The sequence below is a fragment of the Ailuropoda melanoleuca genome, chromosome 1, assembly GCF_002007445.2.
Source record: "Ailuropoda melanoleuca isolate Jingjing chromosome 1, ASM200744v2, whole genome shotgun sequence".
In the NCBI taxonomy this organism is placed as follows: domain Eukaryota; kingdom Metazoa; phylum Chordata; class Mammalia; order Carnivora; family Ursidae; genus Ailuropoda; species Ailuropoda melanoleuca.
This window is the reverse complement of record NC_048218.1, coordinates 63511774-63534970: the sequence shown is the minus strand read 5'-3', so window position 1 is coordinate 63534970 and position 23197 is coordinate 63511774. Positions and strand designations below refer to the sequence as shown.

Genomic DNA, 23197 nt, shown 5'->3' with positions numbered 1-23197 from the left:
CAATTCTCTGGGTATCAGCTGATTATCCTACAATTCAACTCAATTCTGACACTGCCTACGTAGATTGTTATGCTTCTGACCCACTAGCTATAAATCAAAGTTTCCCACCACCCCCTCCTTGGGTTCAATTAATTTGCTGGAGTGGCTCACAGAACTCAGGAAACCAGTTTATTCCCTAGATTACTGTTTGTTTGTTTGTTTGTTTTTTACAAAAATATTAAAGGATATGAAACAACAGCCAGATGAAGAATACATAGGGCGAGGTATGTAAGAAAGGGCATGGAGCTTCTGTATACTCTCCAAACATACCACTCTCCCTGCATTTCCATGTATTCACCAACCTGGAAGTTCTCCAAACCCTGTCTTTTGGGTTTTTATGGAGCCTTCATACATAGACACGATTGATTAAATCATTGGCCATTGGTGCAGCCTCCAGCCGCTCCCCCATCCCAGGAAGGTGGGACTGAAAGTTCCAACCCTCCAGTCACAGGTTTGGTTCTTCTGGCAACCATCCCCCCATCCTTAGGTAACCTAAGGACATTACAAAAGCCACCTCATTAACATAACAGAAGACATCTTTTTGTCTCCCTCTCAGTTTAGCAAATTTCAAGGATTTTAGAAGTTCTGCGCTAGAAATGAGAACGAAGACCAAATACATATTTCTTATGAGTCACAATATCACAGTCCACCCCTGGTTTTCAAACACGATTGTCATAACGTGATTATTATAGCAAAACAATAGTAAAAGTCCAAAGAAGTTGGCACATTACTAGAATCCCATTCAGTTATTAACTATCCAGTCCATTATCATTATCATATGAAAATGTCTCCCAGGCTTCCATTCGATGTTGCCAGGTTCCAAAAGCAAGAGGAGTGTCAGCAATATATGGCTTCACCCTTTTAGGCATCTGGCTTAATTGAGCTAAGAGACAATATCATCTCTTGCTTAGAGCTTCTTTTGAGGTGTTAATATTGGATTTTCCTCATTGCATAACACATTTATTCATTTCTTCACCTATAGCTACTATTTTTCCTTCTATGCTTTTAACCTATATGTTACAATTCCGAAGCGCTTGATGGGGCAGGTTGTGCCTTCACCCCATCTGGCATGATTATAGTTTCTTGCTTAGGAATCATCCATTTCCAGCCCTTATACTTCTACTCCTGGTCCTGTGACCCCTGCATCAGCTAGGAGGAAAAAAGTTGAGGTGATGTGGGGAAGAAAGTATACCAGCACCTTCCCCGTCCTTACCTCCCCAGATCCAAACAGAGAAATGTACCCAGTGGGAACACTCCTGTAGCCCCACTAATATTCATTCATGTTGAGTGGGGGCACATACTCATGAAGGCGTATAAGCCAGCCCTTCCTGCCTTTATCTCCCTTCATTTTAGACAACTTATATTTTAATTGCCCATTCCAATTCTCTATCAGACTAGTACTGAGGATATCTCTTTGCTCAGTGTTGAACATTATGGGCTATGAAGTGTGTTTTTTGGTCTGAAGAAATGATGGTCAGCCATCTAAACTGGTGCAGTATCTTCTGTTCTGGTTCTTTTATAGCACTCAGAGCATTTGCATGTACAATCAGGTAAGCAAAGCATGGTCCAGAGTCAATGTCTATTCCTATCTGGACCCATTTGTACCTCTCCACGGCTACTAGCATTAGTCTCACCTGCCACCTATCTTCCTCGCCTTCCTACTGGGGACTCTGCCAAATAACCATCTGCAGTCTCTGACTCTCTTGTTGACAGATAGAATAGTTCATTTTAGCCTTTTGTGCCTCAGAGGGTACAAGAGGAATATGTCTAGATTCAGCCATCTCTGTATTGCTGCAGTGAACCATGTCCCCTCATTCATGGATCCAGGTGACCATCTCAAAGGGGCATGCAGGGAAGTCTGCTTGATAATTTGAGTCACCTTCCAAACCTAGAAGGGAGTTCTTGTGAAAGGCATTAATGTGTCCTACTTTCATGCACCCCCAAATTTCCGTAGGACAGTCCTGTAGGAGCATCCCTTTAGCAGGCCAGGTCTCCATTGCCGCCCTGACTGAATTTTGGCCAGGCTGTTGGGCATTATTCATGAGCCAATGAAAACCCAAACATAGGGCCTTTTCCCAGCTGTTCAATTCTTTCATCACCGCTAGGAAAACAGCATGCAACTCAGCACACCAGGATGATCTGTTTTCTTCTTTGAGTAGAATAACAACTTTCCAAAACAGGGTATTGTCCATTCACTTTGGAACTGCATCCAGAAACCTAGCAGTTTTTTATCAGTCAGTCAAGAGCTGTTTATAGAGCACTGTCCAAGTGACAATAGAATCCAGAAGCAGCTCCTCACATAATTCCGGAGTCAAGCCTAAGAGAAAACAGGCTCCCTGCTCTTGAGTATCTCTCCTTTGATTCCCCAGGCAGCATGATCCTGTGTAACCTGTTAACATTTTATTATGGAACTCTACTGGGCACTGCCAACTCCATTAGAGCATTTCTCAGATATCACCCATGTTGTGTGGGTATTTCACGTTTCAAGATTATGTTATATCCTTTAGTCATAATCAATTAATAATGTCAAATAGAAAGGTCGTATATACCTTCAAATGGAAATTCTCTTGTTTAAAGTCCCATTAGTCATTTTTGGGAGGTGCTCACAAGCTCTTGCCATTAGCCCCAGTCTCCACATAGGGCTATTACACAAAGAATTTGTCCCTACCAGCACTCAGGCTTCATTCCACACTGTGTGGGGTCAGGCATCTTACTGGTTTGTGCTGAGCATTTAACATTGCTTGAAGGGTAGGATTTATATGCCTTGAGTTTTACAATACTAATGATGGGACATGTTCCTCTGTTAGACATAATGTCCATTTCCAAAATGCAGTCAGGTAAAGACCCAACCACCCCATTAAAGCCTGTTCAAACATATCAATTTTCCTACAGACTTAATTTTCCTTTTCCTTAATTCCATCAACTCTTACATTTCTAACTATAACCTTCATTAGGACTTCATCAATGTGTTTTGGTTTTACAGAACTAGGTAGTTAGAGGAAGTGTTCCCCAGCCAGGCATAACACTTACTACCATAACATATTTAGGTAAAGGAGATATCACTTTTTTTTCCCCAAGGTTTTATTTATTTATTTTAGAGAGAGCGAGAGAACACACGGGTGGGCGAAGGGGCAGAGGGAGAAGCAGATTCCCTGCTGAGCAGGGAGCCAGGGCTCCATCCCAGAACCCCAGAATCATGACCTGAGCCAAAAGGCAGATGCTTAACTGACTGAGCCACCCAGGTACCCCAAAGAGATACAACTTCTTTACATAATATCTGCTTAAACATTCCAGTTTGCATAATCCTATCAACCATTACATTTTTACGGTTCTCTTAATCTAATTGTAGCCCAAATCAGGGCTTTGCCAATGGGTTTTAGTACCACAGTTCCTAGATCTCCCATCTGGGAGTCCTGGAAACTTTTCCACACCCTGACAGTTTTAGCTATTCTTGTCTGAAAGGCTTTGGGTCCCCAGGGAAGGGTTGAGCCAAGGGACCCTGACCCTTTTATCAGTCTTTAACTTGATTAATCTGCCTAACCACTGATTGCTGGTCAGGTTTCTCATTGTAACTTACGTCTTTAACCTTTTTAAACTTCTCCAGATTATGGTAAATAGAGCAGTCTTGTCTGGGGCCCTTTAATGGTGGGGGCTAGAAGGGGGTTGCTTTGACCCACCCAACCTTTGGTGATGCTTTATTAAAATATTTTTTAATCCATCAATACCCATTGTATTCATCACGTTTCTTAATAACCATCTAAAAATTTCCATCCTGCTGGGGTGAGTCCTGAGACTCTTCCCTTTCTGTTTTCTCTTTCTCTTGCTCCTGTCAATATTTGCTTCATATTCACCATATTTCTTAATCTTTTAAAAATTTCTACCTTTTTGGGAAGTCTCTCGACCTCCCCCTGCCTCTTCCCATTCTCTTGTCAATAAACCTAATGTCTTTATTACCATTTCTTTTTTTTTTTTAAAGATTTTTTTTCTTTATTTATGTGACAGAGACAGCCAGCGAGAGAGGGAACACAAGCAGGGGGAGTGGGAGAGGAAGAAGTAGGCTCATAGCGGAGGAGCCCGATATGGGGCTCGATCCCATAATGCCAGGATCATGCCCTGAGCCGAAGGCAGACGCTTAACCGCCGTGCCACCCAGGCGCCCCTTTATTACCATTTCTAAGGCCTATGAGAGGAAGCTAAGAAGGCAAATTTGATGAGGCTTTCCAAACTGTCCCTCGGTTTTGCGGACCATAGGGTTATATGGGGTACCTGTGTGAAAGGGGCCACCCTAAACCACAGCATTTACTATGACCTGAGGTGAGTAATGGTTAGATTTCAGCAGGTAAATATCCCAGTTATTATAATGGGGTCCCATATGGCTTGCATATGAAGAATGTCAGCTGTTTCATCTGGGGTGTTCCACTTGGCATTTATAAGAGAAGAGGGACAGTCTCCCTCTCAGGGTAAACAGAGTTTATAATGGTTTTTATCCTGTGCACCAGGCTAGCCGTTCCCATAGGAATAACCATCCGTGTGTCTGGATCACATACACTGAACTTTGTACTGTAGTGAGCTCTGGGTCCTACATCAACCCTCTGCTCTTCCATTCTGCGGCATCCCCAACCAAACACTCCTAAATTACTCCCATAATCCATTTTAGTAAAGGTTCCGCAGGAAGCTGATGATACTGATTCACAAAACGAAACAACTCTGTCACACCCTGTATACCCCTTGTTTTTTGTTTTTGTTTTTTTAAAGATTTTATTTATTTATTTGACAGAGAGAGAGAGAGAGACAGCCAGAGAGAGAGGGAACACAAGCAGGGGGAGTGGGAAAGGAAGAAGCAGGCTCCCAGTGGAACAGAGAGCCTGATGCGGGGCTCGATCCCAGCACCCTGGGGTCACGCCCTGAGCCGAAGGGAGACACTTAACGACTGAGCCACCCAGGTGTCCCATATACCCCTTGGTTTTGATAGTTGCTACATATTGCTCTCCTATATTGATTACCTTATTGGTGACCAGAGGTCTTAGGGGTGCTTTGTGTTGCCCCTGCACAGTTGACTTTGAGGCTAGTGGCTAAAGCTCAGACAGACTTAAATCTGAGCTTGGTTTACCATCAAGGCCAGACCCAACACTTCCCTTTACTTTTATTGAGCTATCACAGATAACAGTAACCAAGAGATTGTATGTTTAGTGTTCTTACTTTTTTTCATTTACTTATATATCCAATGAGCCAACTCCTTGGGAGGTAGGTCTACCATTTCTAAATTGCATTAGTAACTTTTACCCTTAGTAATGGTAGTGTAGCTACAGTTTCATACATGGGTCACTGGGTAGCTATCTAGGGATCAAAGGATCATCATCCCCCACCCCTTTATCCTTTCTCTTTATAAACCATATGTTTCTGTGAGCCAGGCCCTTCTAGCAAGACTCACTTTTCTGACACCAAGTAAAATTGTTCTGAGACCAATTCTGATGTGTTTGTAGGGTTTTTCCCATACCATCAAGCAGTGCTGGAGACAGCAGCTGGGTTTTCGACAATTCCACTCAATTCTGAAACTACCTCCCTGGAGATGGCATCAGATTCCACAGGTTAAGCATCAGTGCCACAGTACTGCCTGCTATTTTGAGTCTTTCTCCTTGAAAGACTTGCTGCAAGCCCAAGTTAACACCTGTGCTTCTGACCAACTGACTACAGACTAGAGATTCTGAGGACTCTCCTCCAAGGACATCTGGCGAGGATGTCAGATGCCAGTTCTAAGTCCAAGTTCTTACCTATACTTCTGACCAACTGACTATAAATGAGAGGTTCCTGTGAACTTTTCCCCCTTCAGATTCAATTAGACAGGTGGAGGGGAGCTTCCGGCACAACACCCTTGCCAGCACCTCTGTGTTCACCAGCCTCAAAGCTCTCCGAACCCTGTCATATTGGGATTTTCAGGAGCCTTCATTACATAGGCATGGTTGATTAAATCATTGGCCATTGGTGATCAATTCAACCTCCAGGCACCTCCCAGCAGGTCAAAGGGCGAGACTGAAAGTTCCCACCCTGCAATCACAGGGTTGGTTCCTCTGGCAGCCAACCCCCATCCTTAGGTTACCTAGGGGCATTCCCAAAGCAACCTCATTAACATAACAAAAGATGCCTTTATCTCTCTTAGAGTTTAGGAAATTTCAAAGGTTTTCATGTGCTAGAAATGGGGAGAAAGATCAAATTTATATTTCTTTTTTTTTTTTTTTAAGATTTTATTTATTTATTTGACAGAGACAGCGAGAGAGCGAACACAAGCAGGGGGAGTGAGAGAGGGAGAAACAGGCTTACCGCTGAGCAGGGAGCCCAATGTGGGGCTCGATCTGAGGACCCTGAGATCATGACCTGAGCCAAAGTCAGACACTTAACTGCTGAGCCACCCGGCTCCCCCAAATTAATATTTCTTATTATAATTCACCATATCACACTCCCCTATCAAACCACATTCTTAACCTACTGAAGAAGTAATTGAGTCATGTAATTGTCAGAATTATGAACAGGGCTTAGATTTCCTTATTCTAATTTAGTTTTGATCTGCTAGATCACCTAGCGTTAGAAACTGCAGGAGATAAACCATAAAAGACTCTTAATAGTAGGAAATAAACTGAGGGTTGCTGGAAGGGAGGGCGGTGGGGGATGGGGTAACTGGGTGATGGACATTAAGGAGGGCATGTGATGTAATGAGCACTGCTTATTATATAAGACCGATGAATCACTGAACTCTACCTCTGAAACAAATAATACAGTATATGTTAATTGAATTTAAATTAAAAAGTAAAAAAAAAAGTCACACACAAAAGAAACTACAGGTCTTCTAATCTGGCAGGGAAGCTAAAAATAGCAATTAAATGATTTGTTGGATGGCCCTGTTGGCAGGCCCTTATCCTGAGGGGAAAGCCTAGAGGCTTTCTAAAACTGGTTATAAACTTTTAATGGTAAAACATTTATGTCTCACTTCTTTTTTTTTTTTTTAAAGGGAGGCTTCGAGAAAGAACTTTTTTTTTTTTTTTTTAATTTATTTGACAGAGATAGAGACAGCCAGCGAGAGAGGGAACACAAGCAGGGGGAGTGGGAGAGGAAGAAGCAGGCTCATAGAGGAAGAGCCTGATGTGGGGCTGATCCCACAATGCCGGGATCACGCCCTGAGCGGAAGGCAGAAGCTCAACCGCTGTGCCACCCAGGCGCCCCTATGTCTCACTTCTTATAATGCTAGAAGTCTTTTTAAAAACCTAAAACTTATATAGGTCCGTCTTTATTATAGTAGCTTAGCCAAAATTAGTGGAGAAGATTCCATCTACATTTTCAGAAATATGGTTTTAATTATCTGAGAGGCACTTGGATTTCAAGCCCATTTCAGAACCAGATCAGCAGGAATGTTATAGCTATGGAAAACTTAAGTTTTCCTTCTTTGAAAACTGCTCTCACTAGTTCCAAAAATTAGTCCTGGTATAATTTACAATTTTCCTTTCCTTCTCCTCTCCTGGGAAGACCACTGAATTAGTATTAAGTGAAAATGAGTGAGATAAGAAATGAGCATTTTCCCCTTTTAAGTGTGCACAATGTCTTTGAACCCATTTAGGTGGCGTGCTGGTTACTAGATCCCGATTCTAAGGAGCCAACTCTTCACAGCATAGTTTCCAGTTTTCTTCCTCATGAGCTTCCCCTCCTGGATGGGATAGAGACTGGACAAGGAATTCAGAGCCTGGGGCTGAATGTCAACAGTGAGCATTCAGGGCGATACAGAGCGTCTGTAGAGTCGATTCTCACCTTCAATGCTATGAATCAACTCAATTCTTTGTTGAAGAAGGAAAACCTTAAAGGTAAAAACAACCTTGCCAGGATTTTTATGCTGTTACAGACTGGTGATAGTTCTGTATTTATCTACTTTTTATCCCAAGTCTTTATCGCTCTTTATCACACTTCTAATGCAAACTCTGTTTTTGGATTGTCTAGGACAGAGGTTAACAAACTTTCGGCAAAAGGCCAGACATTAAATAGTTTTGACTTTGCTGCCCAGGCAGTCTCAATCATAAATATTCAACTCTGCCATCACAGCGCAAAAGCAGCCATAGACAATATGAAAATGAGTGTTCCAATAAAACTTTAGTTATAAAAACAGACATCTGGCCCTTGTTTGGCTCTAGTTTGCAGACCTCAGACTCTACTGTAATGAAGAGAATTAGTGGCATTTTATCACTTGTTGCTAATTTTATATTTGAACTGTATTCAATGATTTTTATTCACACTTAAAACCTAATCTGTCATGAAATTTAAAAAGTGACATTTTCATTTTAGAACTATAAATAGTTATTTCTGTAGCAAAGGATAAATATCCTTTGATTTTTTTTTTTTTTGCATCATGATAAATAGCATGGATTTATTGTGCAGTCTGCTGGCCCAGAGTGAGTACCTTGACTTTAGACAGCGTATCATATGCTTATGGTAGAAATGATGAAGTGGAACAAAGTTGACTTCATTGTGAGAAGATTTAAACCATGAGTTTATTGCATGATTAATAAATACTAGATACAGCAGACTGATGAATTTGCACAGACCAGGTTTGAAACTGGGCTGTATCACTTATTAGTGAGAGACCTTGGGCAAGCTACTGACACTCTTTAAATCTGTTTCTTATAATGTTATAAATATTAAATGAGAGCGAACTTAATGCAGTGTTTGTCAAAGTAGGGACTCATTACTATGTTAGATGATGATGATGCTTTTTACTGCTAGCATAAAGCCCTCTGTGCTGATAGTAATGTTCTCCCCAGCATCACTGGGGTAGAATAATACAAAGATCAGACTGACTTGTTTGTTTATAGGAGACCTGCTTATGCAATATTAATTAGCGGCTCTTGAACATGCACTGAAATATTTCAAACTCAGCTTCTCTAAGACAATGTAGGCAGGCCAAGGAGTTGGAGTATATGGTACATATGCCACAGGACTGCTTCTATGTTCATGAGAGATAATGCTGAATGAACACAGCTGTCTTTCCCTCTCAGTTGGCCTCATCTACCTTTAGGATAGGCGTCCTGAGTAATCTGTGTAGTTCCCAGACAGTAACCTTTGGTGATGGTGATATGGATTAGTCTGTAACTTTTTTTTTTTTTTTAAAGATTTTATTTATTTATTTGACAGAGAGAGAGAGAGACAGCCAGCGAGAGAGAGAACACAAGCAGGGGGAGGAAGAAGCAGGCTCCCAGCGGAGCAGGGAGCCAGATGCGGGGCTCAATCCCAGCACTCCGGGATCACACACTGAGCCGAAGGCAGACGCTTAATGCCTGAGCCACCCAGGCGCCCCCAGTCTGTAACTTTTTATGAAAATTTTTGCCCATTATCAGAATTAAAATCTTTCAATATCTTTGGGAGGGAACTTTTCCACTACTTAAAGAATTTTTCAACTACAGAAAAAGGAAACTATGGTTTTCCTTTCCAGAAAAGTATAAGAAACCCTCTAGATTTGTTATTTTTAACTTTTACAATTTCAGTGTGCCTTGAAATCTTTTTTATGCAAATTTTCAAAAGTGGGTGGCCAAGAGATATTAAATGCCTTCTTGTACAGTGCAGAGGCTTTCTTATTCAAAGAGTCCATAGAATTGAAGCACACTGAGATAAAGTTTTTAGAGAGAACATAAACAGCTGTCAAATTTTGTTTGGAAATAATTATTTCAGGATGTGCTTGAAGGATCTCTAGAATATTCATCTTTTTCTTTTCTCATTCTCTTGCCTGTCAGGTGGGTATGTTCTGGCAGCTGACTTCCCCCACTAGAGGGCTGATTTTTGTTTGGATGTGACTAAATTTTAATAACAATGTGACTTTGCTTAGTGTGACTCAGGACTAAGTATCCTGGTCTCTTCACATGGATCAATTAGGTCCTTTCTAGAGTGGTTTTAATATTGATGATTTTCTAGGGATGGAGTGAGTTGGTTTCTCTCTTTTTTAAAGTAGATCTCAGCTGTACAGATTTGTATTTGTCATAATCTTTCTTTTACATACACTGTCATCATTGGTCCATGTATGGTCTTCTTAGTATTTATTATTATTTTAATATAGAATATCTGTTAACTCACACTATTAATAACAGACATTTGTGTCTACCTATGTGCTCCTCCTTTCTTGCACATTCAAGTTTTGTTTATTCCCTTTTTTATTTTAAATTTTATTTTTTAATTAAAAAAATTTTAGCATATGTATATAAGTCTAAACAATATATTATTTAGTTTTGCTTGTTTTTGAACTTTATAAAACGCCTGTCACATTGGGACTTTTTTTACTCAGCATCATGTTAATAAGATTCATGCATTTTATTTCAAGAATCTATAATTTATTAGTTTTCACTGCTTTGTAATATATAACTGTGCGAGTGTGCCAAAATTTATTTGTCCATTTTACTGTTGATGAATATTTGGGTTGTTTCTGTTTTTGTTTTATTTTGTTTAGTTTTTAAGTTTTTCTCTAATGAGTAGTTCAGTAGACATATTCTCACACATATACATGTTTCCTAGTACCTGTGGGCAAGAATTTCTTTTGAGTGTGGTATTACTCTGTCATGAGAATGGAAATATTCAACTTTATAAGATAATGCTAAATTCTTTTCCAAAATGGTGTATACATTTACTCTCTAAACAGCAATGTGAAGGAAATATTGCTGATTCATATGGTCTCAACTTTGCCATCATCGGTTATAAAAGGGCTGTAATTTTTCTTTCTTGTGCTTTGTTTTTGGTAACAAAACTATTCTAGTTTCATGGAATGAGTGATAAATATAACCTCTCTCTCTCTTTTTTTTTTTTGGAGGAGGCATTTATGTATCATAGAAATGATATGTTCCTTGAAATTTTGGTAGAGTTTGCCTATAAACTGTTTCTTTGTGGAAATATTTTTAACCATTACTCTAATTTCTTTAATAACTGTAAGATTATTGAATTATATCTTTAATTATGTTTTGGTAAACTATATTTTTATTATATTATTGTTATACACTACCATATATTCTTATAATGAACTATTTTTAAGGATTATCCCTTTCATCTANTTTTTATTATATTATTGTTATACACTACCATATATTCTTATAATGAACTATTTTTAAGGATTATCCCTTTGATTTTCAAATTTATTGTCATTAAGTTATTGCTGATTTTTTAAATACATTTGTGGTTTATCTGTTATCTTTTTCTTTCACCGTATTTATTATTTAATCTTACTGGAAGTTTACCCAATTTTTCAGTCTTTTCAAAGAACCAACTTCTGCCTTTGATTTTTCCTATTTTTATTTTTCTATTTTTTAAATTTTTGTCAACATTTACCTTTTTTCTTCAGTTCTCCTGACTTTATTTTGCAGCCCTTTTTCTAAATTCAAAAGTATGACACTAAACTCATTAGTTTTCAAATCATTTTTTTCTTTTCTGATTTAGGTATTAAAGGCTGTAACTTTCCCTCAAAGCTCTACTTGCGTTATGTCTTACAAATTTTGACATGTAATGTTTTCATTTTATCTTAAATATTTATTAACATTTTCTGTTATGACACTTTTGACTCATACCTTATTTAGAAGATTGGTTTTCAATTTCCAAATATTTGGAAATGTTTTATTTTGTATTTTTTAATATTCAAACTTAATTGTGACTAAAAAACATGATTATGTAATACCCATTCTTTGAAATTTTTGAAGTTGCTTTGTGACCTAAATCCTGAACTATGTGTAAATGTTCTATGTATACATAAGAGAATGTGTATTCTACTTCTGGATGCAAATTTTTATAAATGTCTATTAAGTTAAGGTTATTGTTTAAAACTTTTGTATCTAATTTTCACTGTAGTTCAATCAATTTTCTATTAACTATATTTAAACTATATATTTTGAGACCATTTTATTAGATGCATACATGTTTAAAATTGATTTATCTTCCTGATGAGTTAAACCTATCATTATGTTATGAGCAGCTCTACCACTAATATAACTTTTAATTTTAGTTTGTTTTCCAGGATGGATATGGCAACATCAATTTTATTTGAATATTTGCCTCATATTTTTTTCTATTCTTTTTAACCTTTCTAGGTCCTTATGCTTTAGATGTGTGTTATAAACAAAGCATAGCTTATTCATTTATTTTTCAAACTTACCAATTTTTAAAATAATTTTACCAATTTATTATGATTATTGATATATGTGTACATTTTCCTACTGTTTTACTTTGTTTCTATTCATCTCTTTTAATTTTGTAAATAGTTCACTCATAACTGTGCTCTGTATTCTATTTTAATGAATCTATATCTGTGATTCTTTTGGGTCTAAATCTGCCATTTGTTGTTTTTGCTGAATATTCCTTGTATTTCTTTGCTGTCTTGTATTTTTCATAGTCTTTGTGAGTTCATGCCGGATTTGATCAATGGAGCCCTTCAGGCCTAACTTGGGGAAAGCCTTCCTCAAGAAAGCTTTTGCTCCTTACCAAAGTACACCACATCCAAGGACCACAATAACCTCCCTTGAGAGTTTTGGTTCAGAACAGAAATCTGAGAATTAGCTTCTCCTGTTGTTATTCTGAAGATCTATATCACCTCAACCTTTTGGCTTTAGGATTTCATTCCTATGACAATACTGCTCCTTCCTACTGCCTACAGATCCAGGCTTACTCCCTGTCACTCTGACTTTGTGCTGCTTTTACTGTTCTTATTCTGACCCTAGTTCCTGATTTTCTGGTCCCACATCCCATGAATTTCTGCTCGGGGTCCAGGCCTTTAAAGCCAGGTTCTGACTGCCTATTAATTCCTCCTAACTATTAAAGGCCAGTACCTCTCACTTGCTTGTTTGTTCTTGGGGGCAGGGGGTGTCATGGATGTCCCTGGACATTTCTCCTGCTGGTTGAGACCAGCAATGCCTCAAAGAATGTGTGTATGTGGAGCATGGGAGGGCGGGCCAGAGTTGTTCAGAGTCCTTGTGATCCATAGTACTGGACGCTGAAGTCTTTGGTATGGATTTTTTCTTAATGATTTAGGACACTATTTCCCAAATTGCATTCTATGGACATGTACTTTTTGGGATGTTAATAAGTATTACATAAAGGGTTTTGTGGTAAAATAATTTCAGACTTTCAGTTAGTCATCGTTGCTTCAGGTCTTCTCACAGCCTTTACTAAATTAACAGGCATGATGAATATCCGAAAGCAGTATATAAACACTGGAACTCACAGTACACAGTGTCTCTCAACTCCACCCTTTTCCTAGAGTATCTTTGAGACTAATATTCCAATGACCATACTGGAAAAACTGATATAGAATGACTGCTCTGTTGAGAAGTGTCAGCAGATAGAAAACTACTCTGATTCTTACTTCAGGAATCTTTTTCTTTACTCTTTGGTAAGAGCATTGGAAAATAAGAAACTTCCATTTTTAGTTCTTTGTGCAAGCATGCGTATCATGGAACCAGGAATATTGGAAATAATTTCTGGAGATTAACTCATTGTAGTCAGTTTAGCAGATAAGATTGGCTCTCTTGCTCTTGCCAAGAGTAGAAGCAGAAACATTATCTTGGGAGAAAGGCAGCCTCTTGCAGTCCGGACTATTCACAAGATTGCCAGTTTTTCTGTTCTCTATGTAGAAAAAGGTAACAGTCTAGCGGTGAAGTAGGAAAGTAGGAAGTACTTTTATGCTTTTTCTTGTTGGTCTGAGAGTGCTGCTCAGGAGACTGGATTTTGAAAAATAGCTTGGGTAGCATCCCTGAATTTGCCTAGAAAAATTCCATGTGTGTTTAGGTGATGATGCTAATCTAGTCACTTAACTGATGAATGGATGTTTTAGTTTTCTTTTTTTCTTCCAGATGTTTTCTGTAAAGTGGAAATGCCCTCTCAGTACTGCTTGGCCTTACTAGAGCTAAATGGAATTGGCTTTAGTACTGCAGAATGTGAAAGCCAGAAACACATAATGCAAGCCAAGCTGGATGCAATCGAGACTCAGGCCTATCAACTAGCTGGACACAGTTTTTCCTTCACCAGTTCAGATGACATCGCTGAGGTTGTATCATGGGAATGAGGAGTTTTAGAGTTAAAAATTATTTGTGTGTGTATTTCCTAAATGTGTTTGCCTAAATGCCAAAGATCAGTTAAAAAAAATTTTTAGTTATCAGAGTACTTTGGAGATAGAGTGTTCTAGCTTCTAATTTATAAGTTATATCTGTGTTTATGGAATAGCAAGGTAGTAAAGAAGCCTCCTAGAATGTATGCTCCGTGAGATTTGCCTAGAACAGAGGAGGTACTCAGTAAATATTTGTTGAACAAAACATCCATAGTGGTCGTTATATAACAGTGTTGTTGTTTCTCCATGAAGTTAGTAATTTCATGAACTCTCACCCCTTCCTTACCCCAAAATCCTTTTTTGAAAAATAAAATTAGGTAGTTTTCTCAGTTGTTAATGAAAGAGGAATTTTGGGGAATGTTCACCTTTTTAAACCTAAATAAGATTTTTATAAACGTAATATAAATTTGGATACACTTTTATTTTTATTTTCAAAGGTTGGCATTCTATTCTTTCCTCTCCCTGCACTTCACAAAGGGTGGTTGGGTTGTTGTAGAAGGGTTACAAATACAGGGTGCGTGACTTGATAGCATTGAAGTTCAGGTGTCTTGTAGATGCGATTCAGTAGTGTAGCATGTTGCGAAGATCACAGGCTTTCAAGCCAGACTTAGTGGCTTTGAATCCTATCTCCTCCACTTATTAACCCTGTAACCTTGGGGCAATACATCAACTCTTTGTATCTCAAGTTCTACATCAGTAAAATGGGTTATGATAGACATACCTCATAGAGTTGTTGTGAGGAATAAATGATGAATGTAAAACACTTAGAATAGTGCCCATCTCATAGTAAATGCTCAATAAATGTTATACATACTCAAGAAAGGATGCCCCTCTTTTAAGCCACAGGGTTGTATGTTTTAAAATAATGAGAAATTTTGTTTCTCCTAATCAGAGGGTACATTTATATTAACTCGGTAGTGCCTTTTGTTTGTTTGTTTCATATTTTCTTTTGAGTTCTTTAGCTCAGAACTCCCCAGCCAGTACTCAACTGACTGCACATAAAATTACTTAGGGACCTTATGAAAAACAGAGGATCTCTGAATTTCAGCACAAGTAGGCCTGGGGGATTCCGTGCCCTCGTGATTCAGATACTAAGGCCATAGGCCTAGACCAAACTCTAGGCCAGAATAAAAGGCCTTTGATATTAATGGCTTGTTTTTAGGTCTTCATTTTAAAATGGAAGTTATATTTAAAGTAATCTAATAGTTTCACACATTGACTATTTAAACCTTGGTGATTTTAAGTTGCATCTTTGAACTGGACAGGATATTATTAATCATCTAGAGCTGTCCTGTCCAATACAGGAGCCATTAGCCACTTGTGGCTATTTAATTTAAATTAATTAAGAAAGAAAATATATCAATTCATTTCCTTAGTTGTGTTAACCACATTTTAAATGTTCAATTGCCACATGTGGCAAGTGGTTACCATAATGGGGAGTGCAAATGTAAAACAATTTCATTATTGCAAAAAGTTCTTTTAGATGGCACTGCCCTGGAGTGGGGATCAGCAAACTACAGCTTGTGGGCCAGATCTGGCCTGGCACCTGTTTTTGTAAATAAAATTTCATTGGAACATAGTCACACCTGTTCATTTACTTACTGTCTTTGTCTCCTTTTGGTCTATAATGGCACAGTTGAGAAGTTGCGACAGACAGTAAAACCTGCAAAGTTGAAAATATCTGTTATCTGGACCTTTTGGGGAAAAGTTTGCTGATCCCTGCTCCAGAGGGAAGCATGAATTAGAGGAAGGAAAAAGGACTTTTGAATTAGAGGACCGTGGGTTCTAATTCTTACTTTTTCTATGTTATGGCCAAGTAATTTTAAGCAAGTTTCTCCAACTGGTGTAAATCTTTCAGATGTGTCACAGAATTGTTGTACATATGATATGAGATGACACGTGTTAAAGCACCCAGCATGATGGCTGACATATAGTAAGTGCTCAATAAATATTAGTGCCTCTTGCACTCAGCCAGTTCACAGATATATTCATTGAGACCTGGAGAGGTAATTTATATTGCGTTTTCGCAGTTCTGAAGGTTTCACTAAAAACAGAAATCTAAGATAAAGAGCTTATAAATATGTAACTTGAGATCTTTGAGTTGTCCTAATTATGGTATGTCTCTCTTCCTGGGATTGTTGATTTATTGTTATTTTAAAAATAATTGTTCATTTTCTTATTGAGTTATTTGATTCTCTTTCCTATCCTGCCATTCATATTCTCTTTGATATCTATACTAGAGTTGCCTGACAAAATACGGGACATTCAGCTAAATTTGAATTTCAGGTCAACAGTGGACAATATTTTAATATAAGTATGCCCCATGAAGTTCAAATTTAACTAAGCGTCTTATAATTTTATTTGTTATATAGGACAACCCTGATCCCTACACATGTAACCCTGTATAACACAATTCTTGGGAAAAATAGTTACTAACGTCCATAGCAAGTTTCAGTATCTTTCATACCTAAGACTCCAGTTATTCCCATTACTAAAATTAGAACCAGATCTTTGTTTCTGTCATCACTGCTATTCTACAGAAGCACAGGCAGATCTTTCCTTCTACCCCTTGCCCAACTCGTGGCCAATATTGTTATATAATGCAAATGATCTTAATTTTTAGGATTATTAGTGGGAAAATAACCCAAGGTTCACTAAAGCCCACTCAAGGTATACAAATGAATGAATGGAGGTAGTAGATAGTATTCTGAATTGCCTGAGTTTTAAGCCCTGTAAATTGAGCTAGTGATTTTAGGTATACATGGAATATTCCTTCTGCCCCAGAACCTGGATCCCTGTCCTATGTAGGCCTAGTTTCTTCAGTAGGTACTTATTAGCTATTCTAGCTGTGATTATTGATTGCTACATTGGGTTGGCCATCTTTTCCTGACTTTTTGTGTCCAGGGTCTCACAGGGTCTACCCTTATGGTGGTGGAAGTAGATGGCTTTTTGGATCCCTTTCTACCTCAGTGTTCTCTGATTTTTGTGATATGATAGCCACAAGGGCTCCCATGTTGACCCTTGCTGAGGCTTAAATGATTGAGCAGCCATGTTGGTTACCATATCAAGGGGTATTTAGGAGAGTTCACAGTCCTCAGAGCAACCTAAAGCCTCAATGTCAATAGCTTATTTATCACTTGTTCAGCACACAGAGTATACATTCTAGTGTTCTTGACAGTTTAAAAGCCTGTTATTGGTATTAATCTTAAAGTGCCTAATTTAAGGTATAGGTAGCTTCCTTGATATACAAATTTTCACTGTCATTATTTATTAAATGTGATAATTTAATTTAATGTATTATAAAAAATTCTCCCAACCCATATTGAAATGTATGGATTTTCTCAGATAACTTTTAAAAATGTTTTGTGAATAACAGTGCTTGTGATTTGATTCTTTTTTTTTTTTTAAAGATTTTATTTATTTATTTGACAGAGAGAGACAGCGAGAGAGGGAACACAAGAAAGGGGAGTGTGAGAGGGAGAAGCAGGCTTCCCGCTGAGCAAGGAGCCTGATGCGGGGCTTGATCCCAGGACTCTGGGATCATGACCTGAGCTGAAGTCAGATGCTTAATGGCTGAGCCACCCAGGTGCCCCTGTGATTTGATTCTTAACTAAAGAAGCATTAATTTCTTGCAGGTTTTATTTTTGGAATTGAAGTTGCCACCAAATGGAGAAATAAAAAACCAAAACAGCAAGAAAACTTTGGGTTCTACCAGAAGAGGGAATGACAATGGACGCAAGCTAAAGCTGGGAAAACAGTTCAGCACTAGTAAGGTGCTCTTTGGGACAGTTACAGGGCAGAATTTGAATTACTTTTAGGATCTTGGTGTCCTGAAAGAATGCTAATGAAGTCAAGATCCAGCATAGCCCACCATTTGAATGTATCCAGATAAAAACAAATTTGTTCGTGGTTTGGCTCCCTGCAAAAACTGCAGGGACATTCCATTGTGGAAAATCTGGACCATGATCTTATTTATCAGTTGTGTCCTTCCTATCATTAAAACAGAATGGTTTATGAACTCAGAACTATAGACGTTATTTAATTATTGACATCTGGTACTCTTGGACTTGAAGTATAATATAATTTGTATAGTATAGGAACATGAACAAAGGTGTGGAAGAATTAAAAAAGAAAAAAACCCAGCCATTACAAATAAAACATTTTTTTTTTTCAATTATAGGGCAAAATAGTTTTCCATGAGTTTAAGAATCTGATCTACTAATTTCAAAGTAAAAGTGCAAATTACAGTCCATGGAAATTGTATGCTTGGGAGAGAAGAGAGAAAACGCTTATTGTTACATTTTTACTGAACAGATTTTCAAAGGAATAATAAGGGTAGAAAGTACCACCATAACAGCCATGGAGAGAGCAGTCCAAGTTGCCATTCTGTAGAATTTTGACCCTACTATCATTAACTAGTTATTAACTGTCATTCCCTGCCCTAGGGAAGTTTACACAGTTTAATTCCGTAACAAAACTTTTTGTTTTATCTCATTGGCCTTCTAAGAACCTCACAAGTTCCTATTTCTTAGCAGTTTACCAGAACTCTGTAGCATGGAAATTTCAAAATTTTAAAGAGTAATGTCTTCTGACTTTCTTGATATGGAAATGATGAAAGTATTAGGGCAAAAGGAAAAAAAAAAACCATGATGAGAAACTTCCAATCAGTTGAGAATAGAGGAGGAAAATATAGACAAAGAAAAGACATGATACAGATTCTTGGGTGGGGTGAGGCAAAGCAGTTATAGTACCTTGCTAAGTTGACATTGATTTTTTTTTTTAAGGTAGATCTAAATTGATATTACTCAGCATTAACATGTTTGCATTTTACCATCTATAGTTATTACAGTTCTATTATGATGGTGATTGCCAAAAACCCAAACAGTAATTTTGAGTTGTAGATATAGGAGTTAGCAGGTTTCATTTTGAGATTATATTATTTACCTAAAAGAGAGTCTAGTTTGCTATGGAATCTGATCTTACTTCATTATATTTCTTTGGCAGGATGTTTTAAATAAATTAAAGGCATTGCATCCTTTACCAGGCTTGATATTAGAGTGGAGAAGAATCACTAACGCTATTACCAAAGTGGTCTTTCCTCTACAGCGGGAAAAACGTCTGAATCCTTTTCTTGGAATGGAAAGAATCTATCCTGTATCACAATCACACACTGCTACGGGTAATGAGAAGTCTTAAATATGGATAATATCCGATTTTGAAAGAAAAACTTTTCATATATAATATTTGCTTAATAATGACCGGGGAATTCAGGTGTTGATCATTGGATTCTGTGAAGTTCCATAACCGTTTATGAAACACAACATCCAAAATATAGATGGGTACTAGTTACAGAGATGAGATTTAGTAAGATAGAATTCTGGCTTTCAAGTACTATATAGAGTAACTGGAATGTCTGAAACTGTGCTTTGGATTAATATTTATTTGAGTCAGTGATCTTACCTAATTTCAGCCCTAGCCCTCTCCTGAACCTCTTAAGATTCTCTCCAAGTTGAATCTAAGTAATGTTGGGGGCGTCTGTATAATAGTTGAGTGTCTTATTTTACTAAAGCAGAAAAGAGCTATAGAGACTTTTGGGTGTCTCGTAGCGCTCTTGGGATAGGTATGACTCATCTAGTAAGAAAAAAGCATTCTTGTACTAGGCAGTGCAAAACTAAATAGTTGCCAAATGCACTGTGCATTGGAAGAAAGGGCAGCGTTAATTCTCACTGGGGAGACAGTTTAGGTTGGTGGTATAGAATGTGGGCTTTGATATCTGACTTTATCAATGTTTGAATCTTTATTTAAAGGTAGCTTTGTGCCTGAGGATCCTTGTGCGTAAAGCACAGTGAGAATAGTCTTATTTCACCAGCGCATGCTGAGGATTAAATAGGCTAATACGTTTAAAGTGTTTAGAACAGTGCAGGGCACTTTGTTCGTAGCTCCTTACCAGCTCTTGCTGCTATTACAGAGGGAGGCACCACGAGGAGCTGCTTTTTTCTGTACTCATTTATTCCCTGTTCTAAACAAATTCTTTTCCTTCTTCCTTATTTAGCTAACCTTTTAGTTTACCCTAGCTGTTTCTTGCCCTGTTTAAATTTCATTTTGAGACATATACTAATGATGTGAATGATGTAATGATGTAAACGTATGTAAAATAAATCCTTATTGGGGAAAAAACAAGCTCAGAGTTTCTAAAGGTGTTGCATTTATCTGTTGCTTTTAAAGTAGAAAGAAAGTGGGGTGCCTGGGTGGCTCAGTCATTAAGCATCTGCCTTTGGCTCAGGGCCTGATCCCAGGATCCTGGGATCAAGCCCGGCATCAGGCATCCTGTTCCGCTGGGAGCCTGCTTCTTCCTCTCCCACTCCCCCTGCTTGTATTCCCTCTCTCGTTGGCTATATCTCTTTCTGTCAAATAAATGAATAAAAAATCTTTAAAAAAAAATAAAGTAGAAAGTAGTCAATTCCTTTTTTTTGATTGGTTTTCACCATACTATGCCTACATTTAAAGAATATTTTAGAAATACAAACTTCCCTAAATATAGCAAAGCCATTTTATTATTAGAATTCATCTCTATGAAGCTACATTCATATTTTATAATTTTTGCCATCTTGTTTGTCTGCCAGTGTTAGCCTCATTAATTCAAACAAGAGACCTGAATATTAAATATTATTATAGAAAAGATGACAGTGTGCTGAGGGAGCAAGAGACTTGGATTCCTTCTTCTTCTATTGGCTAGTTTTGTAACATTGATCAGGCCATTAATAAGTACATTAATAAGTATATTAATATCTGCCATTCATTGAGCACTAATTTTTCTTAAAAGCTAAATAACAAGGACATATATCAGGGGTTTGTTCAGAAAAAGAATATCTGAGATATTAAAAATATCTTTTAATGTCTGACTCATTAAAAGAAGATGAAATTATATATACTAGCTGTAGAGAGCCTGTTACAATGAAGAGTATGTTATAAAACAGAAGATTTTGTGTCACTATATAGGTGTTGTAAAAACTGCAATAACAAATCTTACCCAGACTTTTTTTGAATAATGCTTATGTGTTTCAGAAAAATTCAACCAATAAGTAAACAAACTAAAATATTTGGGGGGAAATAAAGGCTAAAAGCATTAAAACAAATAGCTTTCTCTTTTTTAGAAAGTTCATTCACCTCCTGATTCTAGACTCCAGCTTTGTCAGTGCTGTCATTGGTTCTCTTGATGAGTGAGGATGGTGATGCAGAAAAGCGGCCAGGTGATGTCTAGAGAGTGATGTTCCAGTCACCACTTCTCACTCCTCCATCTCCTACAGATTCGCTGGCTCCTTGGGTCCCTTTTAGCAGTCAGCTGCTCTGCGTCAGGTCTCTCTCTGTGTCTCGTGCATTCCTGGGTTTTGAAGGTTTTGACAGTCATTTCTCCTAGGATTCATTTGATTAGTCTTTACTCATTAATGCCACTGCTGACACTGTATGGTGCTGACATCTGATATTCATTGTAGCACAGGACCAGTTCAACTTGTCGAATTACTTCTTATCATGGGCTTGTTTTCTAGAGAGCTAGGTTAATGTAAAACATACTATTGTAGTTGACTCATATATTCACTTACATGGGGATTGGACTTGTACTTATTTTATCATTGTTAGACACATGAACATAATGAAAAATATTTAGATGTAAATTTATCTTAGTTTAGCAGTAGAAAATGCATAATTCAGAAATGCCATTTCTGTGAAAATAAGTGTCAGATCCCTCCCAACCCCCTCAATTTGATGTCTTCATTCTGTTTGATTTTAGGACGAGTAACATTTACAGAACCAAATATTCAGAATGTGCCAAGAGATTTTGAGATCAAAATGCCAACAGTAGTAGGGGAAAGCCCACCTTCCCAAGCCCTAGGCAAAGGCCTACTTCCCATGAACAGGTAGATGCTATTTCTCTGTATTTGTGTTAATATACTTTTGTGAGTATGAATGGCTCAAAACCAGCCTGTTGGACAAAACAATGAAGTTCGTTTAATTTTCTGTTCTGGGCATACACATTTCTATTCTAGGTATTATCCATTTAAAATTCTGAGTCTGTCTATAAAGAAGCTAGTTGATGGAGAAAGACTGAAAACCTGGGCTACTAATTAAATCGATCAGCACGATGTACTTTTCTAACTCAAATGCTAAAGGAAAGAGTTTAACTATGTCAGGAATGTCTCCCCCCTTCTGCCCTCCCCAAATTCACATGACGGGAAAAAAAGCATAGATAATTTATATTAGATATGGTCAGAACGTTTTGTTAATTTGAGCTAAATGTCAGTAATTATTTCAGAAGCAGTTTGTGGCAAAAGCTATTACAGAAATGCCTTACTTCCTGTTTAATTGAATGTTTGCTAAAAAAATCTAGTATCTTTGTTAAGTTTAAAGTGAGTTTCAAATGGTAAGGTTTTTAAGTTTCTTAGATGGAACTGTTGGCTTTACTGAAAAATGAGACCTTTCTCATATTTGAGACTGCTTCATGTCCAGCTGCTGGTGTTGTTTGCATGACAGAGGAAAAGAGAAGAGTTGTGGCATAAACTCTGGACACCAGGCACAGATGGAGGAGAGAGCCTCGGACAGAGGAATGCCATTTTCAGTCAGCATGCGACATGCCTTTGTGCCTTTTCCAGGTATGTGGCTGATGTTTTTTTGAGCTTCTTATTGCTGTGGGAATGGTTTTCAAAGCGCTGATAAATCCTGCATGATGAACAAGACTCAGAAGTATGCATTGGTCTGTCCATCTTTCCTCTCTTTGGTGTAGCCTGTTTTTCCCCTTTGTGTTGCCAGGTTGTCAGTCATCATTGTCCTCATGATCTGCTCTGTGGAAAACTCCTGTGGTCTATGCTTATCAGCAGCAATCTGCTGAAACCATGTTTTCCAAGGTGATTGTAAACCTTTTTGCAAAGTCCAGTGGATTTCATTTGTCCTTGTACTCTTTGACTTCTGTACAGGATTTATACTGTTAATTAACCTGCACTTTCCTCAGTGTCTGTCCTCCCTTGATCTCTAAGGGCACAATTTTTTTGTCTCTGACTTG

The 23197-nt window shown here is 37.9% G+C and overlaps 1 protein-coding gene across 7 annotated transcripts in view; it reads left to right on the top strand.

Annotated features, from left to right (window-relative positions):
* Positions 1-23197, top strand: part of POLQ (DNA polymerase theta) — a 124532-nt gene that overhangs the window by 65936 nt on the left and 35399 nt on the right. For 4 of the 7 annotated variants that reach the window (XM_034659247.1, XM_034659240.1, XM_034659252.1 and 1 more), the window contains 6 exons: positions 7645-7885; positions 13889-14082; positions 17778-17915; positions 19147-19321; positions 21932-22058; positions 22648-22790. In XM_034659247.1, the coding sequence (XP_034515138.1) occupies positions 7645-7885; positions 13889-14082; positions 17778-17915; positions 19147-19321; positions 21932-22058; positions 22648-22790 (1018 nt within the window). Of the gene's footprint in view, positions 1-7644; positions 7886-13888; positions 14083-17777; positions 17916-19146; positions 19322-21931; positions 22059-22631; positions 22791-23197 lie in introns of those variants that run through there. The other 3 variants (XR_004624951.1, XM_034659236.1, XM_034659277.1) reach the window with 3 other exon arrangements.